General features: G+C 35.9%; 1 protein-coding gene across 6 annotated transcripts in view; it reads right to left on the bottom strand.

The window, feature by feature from the left end:
- The window catches only part of LOC126295152 (zinc finger protein 93-like), a 65,338-nt gene extending 59,563 nt beyond the window's left edge, over positions 1–5,775 (bottom strand). For 3 of the 6 annotated variants that reach the window (XR_007552393.1, XM_049987443.1, XM_049987447.1), the window contains exons 1-2: positions 5,590–5,775; positions 2,950–3,038 (exon numbers count right to left, since the gene is read on the bottom strand). Coding sequence is in view for 3 of the 6 variants with exons in the window: in XM_049987443.1 (XP_049843400.1) it covers positions 2,950–3,021 (72 nt within the window). In the remaining 3 variants the exon portion in view is untranslated. Of the gene's footprint in view, positions 1–2,949; positions 3,039–5,321; positions 5,416–5,589 lie in introns of those variants that run through there. The other 3 variants (XM_049987444.1, XM_049987445.1, XM_049987446.1) reach the window with 3 other exon arrangements.
- Positions 5,776–7,725: the final 1,950 nt, after the last annotated feature.

Raw genomic sequence — 7,725 nt, forward strand, 5'->3', positions numbered from 1 at the left:
CACTCCTGTTGCCAACAAACTGAAATGCCACTATAAGGGGAAACACCATGTATGATTCCCATTTTGAAGAAGGGAGATCGAAGTCACACTAACTGATACAGTATCATCAATGCGAACTGCACAGCAAGCTGCCTATCTGGCAAAATTCTGTATGACAAAATAAGGCAGAATGTTCAACCATCATAGTGAGGAAGACTAGACTGGATATACACAGAACAGATCTTGTACAGATAACTCCTTTGTTTTACAACAGCTAACAGAGAGATTTATAGCAGCAGGTAATGAGAAACAAAATGTCTTTGTGGACTTAATTACAGTATATTCAGCATAGTTTTAATAGCTTCCAAGGTTCAGTTCCAAAACTAGTTCGTGTTCAAGTAAACTGGTTTTCATCCACTACAGAACATCAAAATTTTCAATTAATTTGAAAATACTACTATTGTCAGCTATCAAATTGTAATAGGCTATTTCTTACGAACATTTAATGGCATATCTTGAACCTGTCAATGTCATTCATCTGTACTAACCCATATAATGTAAAAATCATATACTTTCGACTTTAACCCAAGACAAATGATCCAACAGGTCTAAAATAAAGCACCACAACACGGATTTCAGTTAATTTCATGACATCCCATTTGATGGCTTTAACAACTTTCAATCAAGCTGTCAACATTCAAACTAACCTAAACCTCAGGCTATATTTCACATCAACCTGTGATACTTTTTATTCCAAATAATAATAATATAAAATTGAAATAAATAATCGGTTCTGTGTCACTTTGAGCATGCAATGTCACATTACAAAGCAAAGCCCTGTATCAGTACATTCTACTACCCTACCACTGAGTTTAATAATCTTGAGTGTATTTAGTTACTTTCTTACATTTTCTTACATAGCTGGTTTAGGACTACAGTCATGATACTGCTGGTCAAATTAATCCTAAGTTTATCACAAAGTTTGTAAAAACTATAATTAAGCATTTTCAAAAATATTAAAATGCAAATGGAACAATTTGACTCACGAGATTTGAAAAGAAACAGAACTGGTCAACACAGATTGTTCAGAAGTAACAAGTTTGTTTAGATGTTCAGATGAAGATAATCTAAAACTAACAAAACTGTATTTTTGTAGAGCCCACTGATGATGCCTTAGAACAGGAAAACGCGAAACACGTGTGGGCTACATACAGTAAGTAGCAGCAGGAAAAGACAGTTTTATTTACAAAACAAGTGTTCAGAAGTAGTTTGAATGGTTAGGCAAGTTCCCTCAGGCATCACTGACTAATGGCAACCTGTGAATCTGTTTACCTGCTATACCTGACCACCCTCCAAATGGTAGCCCTTAGTCAGATTTGAAGTTACAAAGAAATGTATCCAATAATTTACACCAACAACTGCTTCAGTTTTATATAACACTTGTGCAATTTTACAGACATTATTTATGACAATGTGAAGTTAATGTAAGAGTCAGTTATGAACAAACATGCCAATATTCAATATGTAGCCTCATGGCTTTTGTCACAAATTTGCTGCCAACACAGACATTCATTCTGCACCTATCAGACTGCATAACTAATAATTAACATCTAATAAAATTTATCTACAACTGAACTTTTAGTGCTGCTGGTCTTAATGAGGCCTCATTTATACATTCAAAAACAGATAAAATGTAGACTATTGCAAAATTTTCTTTTAATAGCAGTCGCAGTAGTAAAAGTACCTTAAAATTCATTTTCAAACCAATTATTTTAAATCAGCAAATGGGATTACTAGAGACTGGGATATCATCTGTCTGCTTTGATCAATGACATCATCACCATGCCGAAAACCCCAATTTCAAGCATATCCAATATGGCAACTAAAAACAACACTCAAAACACCTGCAAAAATACAAATACCATGCAAACCAATGCACTGACTGACTGGTATCCCACTCTCCAGTTCACCTACATAGCTCAAGCCTAGAGTGAAAGTGCACTTATGGTGTCAGTGGCTTTTCCATTGCTTGTTGCTGCTGGTAACTGTATGCACAGTAAATTTTAATTAAATTATGGGAGGAGGCAAGTGACTTAACTTTTTTAATGAAATGATGGGAGAAGGTAGGTGGACTAATATTTTTAATTAAATCATGGGAGAAGGTAGGTGGATCAATGTTTATTAACAACTGAGTCGAACATTTAATATTTTAATAAACACTGATCCACCTACCTTCTCCCACGATTTAATTAAACATTTTCTTCTGCTTGCTCAATGGTTACGCATGCACCTAAGAATACAGTTTAAATTTTACGACATTCCGTTTTGTATGACAATATTCTGCACAATATATTCCACTATGCCATGATTTCATACACTCTACATCATTATGACCAAATCCTACTAAATGACACAGTAACATACCTCCCAAACACATCGTTGCCACATAATTGAACCACCAGAGCATGCCCCCTCTTCATACACCACACCCTATTTCATTTCCACTCCATATCAAACACACCGAAGATCAACATCACACAATACATCACAAAACAGCACAACTATGTCACAAGCCATTGCAGACTGGTAGTATCCTAAAACCTAATACACATCTAAATTAATAAATAAAAACACAATTCCTTTTCCACACTATATAGGTAATATTATTATGCAGTACCTGCACCTGTACTATCTTTAAATTTACTTTCATTGCTAATATTCATCATAGAATCATCTTTATTCCAATTAAAAATTAAATCTCTCCCCCTTTCTATGTGTGGTTTTGCACTCGCTAAATTTTAACAGTGTTGTAAACTGTCATATTTAACATCAACAGATTACTGTTCCTTTCTTTAAAAAACAAAACAAACAAACAAATAAAAATCAGGCTGAATTACTCTCGTTTCCATCAACCCAATATGAATTATATTTATTCCCACAATATACTGCATGATATACAAGGTCACTTACCATAGAGCCTGGTTCAGTGCATATGTCATCTGTCCCTTCTTTTTTTGTCCATATCTTTTTCTTGTTGACCATGACTACAGTTTCTGTCCCTGTAAAACAATGAATCAGATACAATCAGTTATACTCAATTTCTAATCCACTACTGCCTACAGAAAATGAGTCACTACACAGAAAGTAACTTTTAACACTGGGCAAGGATACAAATTCAAATTTCAAGAGCTGAGTTACAACTTTTAGGTTTCAAAGAGTCAGAACCAGGGTTGCCACAAGTTTCCCCAAGTAATATTCCTCAATATTTCCCTGATTTACAGACAAGTTTTGGTATTTTTCCCTGATAAATTTTGATTTCTGAAGAGTAAGTAAAGCTATGGCTTGACAAAAAATGTTAATGACTTTTGTATTTCTCCCCCATGTGAGCAAAAATATAAAGCATAAATATCAACATCTTTTGTAATGAACTGTTTGTAGATTGTCTATTTCATTAAGACCATTATATTTCAATAAAACAAAACACATTTGGCGAAAAAATATGCATTTCCTTGGAGTCGCAAGACAGATCTCAGAAATAACCCCACAAAAAGGTAGGCATCTCAGAAGAAGTACATAAAGTGAGGAGAGTTGTGTAAACCAACACTATATGTGACTGCCTGCTATGTTTGTTATTGTCAGTTATCACCCACCTATTATTTTAGAGGTATTGTGTGATTTTTCTTTCAAGAAATACACGAGTACATAGCGTACAAACCACCAAAGACTGCAACAATTTTCTTCTTACTATTGTCCATACTTTCTAATATATTAACTACTTTCAAGGTGCCAAAATGTATTAGAATAAATAAAATTTCTATAAAATACTGTACTGTACAGTGTACTTGTCGTCAGACAGTCACAATTCCTGTAATCCATTGCCTGTTGCCTCAGGCCTGCCGGGGAGCAGTCCCAGGTCCGTAGACTGACTACAAGCTGAAGAGAGTGGCAGAGAGAGGAGAAGCAGTAGGAATGAGGGAGTAGGGAAGCGGCACCCAGCCAGGACGATGCTGACATCGGCAAACAAACCATTTTATCTACCGAGATAGAAACAAGATATTTCCAGCTTTTTTTTCCGAACTTCCTTGATATTTCCCTGACATGTTTTAAATTCAGTGATTTCCAGAACTTCTAGCACCCCTGAGAACAAACGATCTCAAAATAATATAACATCAGAATCATATGCAGTGGAAACAAGTGCACTGGCTTAAAGTACATTGTCCTATTGTAAGCACCGTAGAAAACATAATTTATCTCTTCTGCATGAATTCTAACTACTAAATTATGATGAAGCAATACAGCATAGTGAATTTACAAAAAAAAATACCATTTCCTAAGGTCAAACTCAATTTTACATATGAACAAGAAATGTTAAAATGGAGTTTAGGGTCATTTCTTAGATGAAGGCATGTATGTGCTTCTCACTGTTAAGTGTCCACAAGCTCCATTAATGCCATGGCTTTATTTTGACACTATCTTACTTTATACCATAATCTCACAGGTGTACAATCATGTGCTTATTAACAATCATTAAAAATAGAACAGAATTTGTACTGATCATCAACCAAGGTGAAGTCAAAACCCACATTTCACTCTGTACTTTATTCATTCCATTATTTCATTCTGGGCTGGCACGCACATTAGAATCAAATGCCAAAGACTGTTCACCAGAAAGCAAAACACACACTTTTAGATCACTTTAATGTGCATTTTTAATACAGCTTTTCCTCCGGCTTCCCTCGTTCAGGTTAATAGTTGTATACTCAATTTAGAGCAGCTGCTGTCATCTGGTACTCAGCATCCATTTACTAAAGAATGCTGCATACTATAGTCCTCACATCATGCAATGGAACAATTAATTCTTTATGATCACTGACATTTAATACTCATTGCCTTACGAAACCTAGTGAAATTGCCAATATTCTGTTTGGCTCTGATATCAACTCCTGGACCAATTACCCTTTCTTTAAAAATGCCCGAAAACCTGTTCCATTATCCTTACACATAACTATGCTGGAGCACGCACATTATCACACATAATTTAGGGATCTGTAGAGCAGTACACACTAAATGAACGCCCTAAGCATTCTAAACAGCTACGGTACTTTCTTTGATCCGAACCATTCCTGAAATGACACAATAACCACAGGCACTTGAATCTGAAGTACTGGGCCATATGAAACAACAGCCCACACTACAAACTTGTCCCTTAGCAAACATTTTTACATCGTTTGGATACAACGTTTACTGTTTCTTTTACGATTGACCAACGAGACATGTAATAATTTTATGGGGCTCGGTGAAAATAACAAGCACTTTACTAGAAGCAATAGACGTATACTCACGTCGACCTGGTGTTTTTCATAACTGCCGAATGTCCGTACACATATGTGCCAAATTCTTGTATGAAAAAACAATTATGTCACCTAACCATTGAAAATAAGTGGTTTGTTGCGATAAACATAACCTGAAACATTCACATATTGTCTAAGAATATCGTTAAACTTGCTTAAGATGACCTAATCACAGATGTTTGGATACACAATAAAATCACTTTCAAGTTTACGCGGTAAATAGCATTAAATTAGCACAACACTATATTGGTATACTCACCACAGAATCAAAAGATATTTGCTGGTTCCGTGAGTCCAAATCAACTATAATAATAACAATACTAACAGAGCATCAACTTTTTTTCAGACTAAATTTTCGTGTTTGCATCATCCCAATTGCTTATTTATCACCTGGACGCCGTAATTGCACAGTTTCGCAGATGACAACATGGCTTCTGCTTGGGTTCAGCACTTCGATCATAGATACTATACTCGACCATAGATACTATACTATGGTCGAAGGTTCAGCATTATGCTCAAAAAGAATAAGCTTTGGAAGACCAACCCAATAAAGCGCTACTTTTGATTCAAGGGAATGTACTATCTTCGTTTTCTAACTTTCATAAATGCTTTACTTGTATTTCTTGAAAATTTGACATCTTTGTCCTAATATGATTTATAAGCTAAAATGTAATGAGTTATTTCACATTAAACTTCGGATCGAGGGTGAGGGAGGGGGGGGGGGGGGGGGGTAGATGCCCTCTATTCTCCACAGTAAAAAATATTTGTAATTTAGTAGATTTTTTTGTGTTATCGTTTCAGATGATACGCTGGCGATTGCATGACTAAGGCTTCTTTTTAATTATATTTGGTGTGGTCATAGTGCCTGTAGTAATTCCATAATTATTTATTGGATTTCAAATAACTCTTTATAAATACTAAAAATGCCTGCGCACTTTTTGTTTTAACGGCCCTCACACGTTCTGTACTATTAACACAATACTATTGTGTCAACACGTTGCCCGAAAGTATGACGCTAAGAACGGTACACTATTACAGCGCAGTATTTCCACCTGGGACGCGTCAGATAGACCTCTGTCGTCATAGTGAACACGACGGCCCTCGACGATGTGCATGTGTGCTGTATCTAAGTTGCTTACTTTGCGAAACACAGGCAGAAGTTATACAGAACGGATCAAACAAGGCCGAGAGCGTTTCGCTTCACGAGGAACTTTTTCATATGAGCAAGTCATAACAGCAACTACCTACAAATTGGACAAATGAATTATATAATTTATCGCATTCATATGTTGTTTTCTATCTATTTCCATACTCAGCTAACGTTTGAAGCGAAACAAAACAATATTGTTGCTTAAAATATTACATGATCTTATGTTCTGACTATAACAACTGTTGCACGAGAAATCAATGTACGTGCTCACTGGGCAGTTGACTTGATCTTGTTTGCCAGATCACAGGACTGCCACAAGTAAAATCAATAGTTCTGCTTGCTGTCATAACGCCATGGTCTTCATTTTCATCTGTTGTTGGGAACAGTAAAGTACATCAATTAATAAAATACTCCAGGTTATTATGACATACTCCTGACAGCATTCTCACGACCTTATGTGGGCCAATTGGGCTCCTATATCAAGAATTGGTTACATTATATCAGTAATTTAAGCGACATAATGGTCCAGTCGGAGGAAACATTAATTAGTTTTGATGTAGTATCGTTATGTACTATGGTTCCTATCAATGAGGTGTTGCAATAGATTTCTGATACTGTAGAACTGTTTAAATATTGCTTCATGACAATGTGTTTCAAACGGAACGATGAATTCTATGAAAATATGAATGATGTGATGGTGGAGAGCCTCTTAGCCACAGTTATAGCGATTTTTTTATGGAAAATTCGAGACGCAGGCATTGGAAACTACAAAAAAAAAAAGAATGATTGTTTCCGCTATGAGTGTTATACATTTGTTTCATGGATGCATGGCAGAGAGGAACTAGGTCGCTTCCACAAGCATTTCAACGAGCTTAATCTGAAGACTCCATTTATCATGAGTAGGTGGAAGATTACATTTTCTTAATGTACTAGTTTTCAAGAAAGAAGATGATATCTTAAGCCAGATGGTTTACCAAAACCTCACTACACTAGAATTAGAGCCAAGAACTTCAACAAAAGCGAGGCATCATAAGAAACATTGGCGAACAGAGCAAGGAACATTTGAGAACCTGTGTCACAGGACATGGAATTAAAACAGCCCATCAAGGCAATGTTCAATAATGTTTATTCACGTGCTGAAGTACGTGCTTCAAGAACGCTGGGCAAAAATCATAGCGATGCAGAAGCGCCTGTTTAAACGAAAGTTTTTCTACCTTTCATTAAGGACATTACTGATCGCATGGA

The sequence above is a fragment of the Schistocerca gregaria genome, chromosome 11 (assembly GCF_023897955.1).
Source record: "Schistocerca gregaria isolate iqSchGreg1 chromosome 11, iqSchGreg1.2, whole genome shotgun sequence".
Taxonomy (NCBI): Eukaryota; Metazoa; Arthropoda; class Insecta; order Orthoptera; family Acrididae; genus Schistocerca; species Schistocerca gregaria.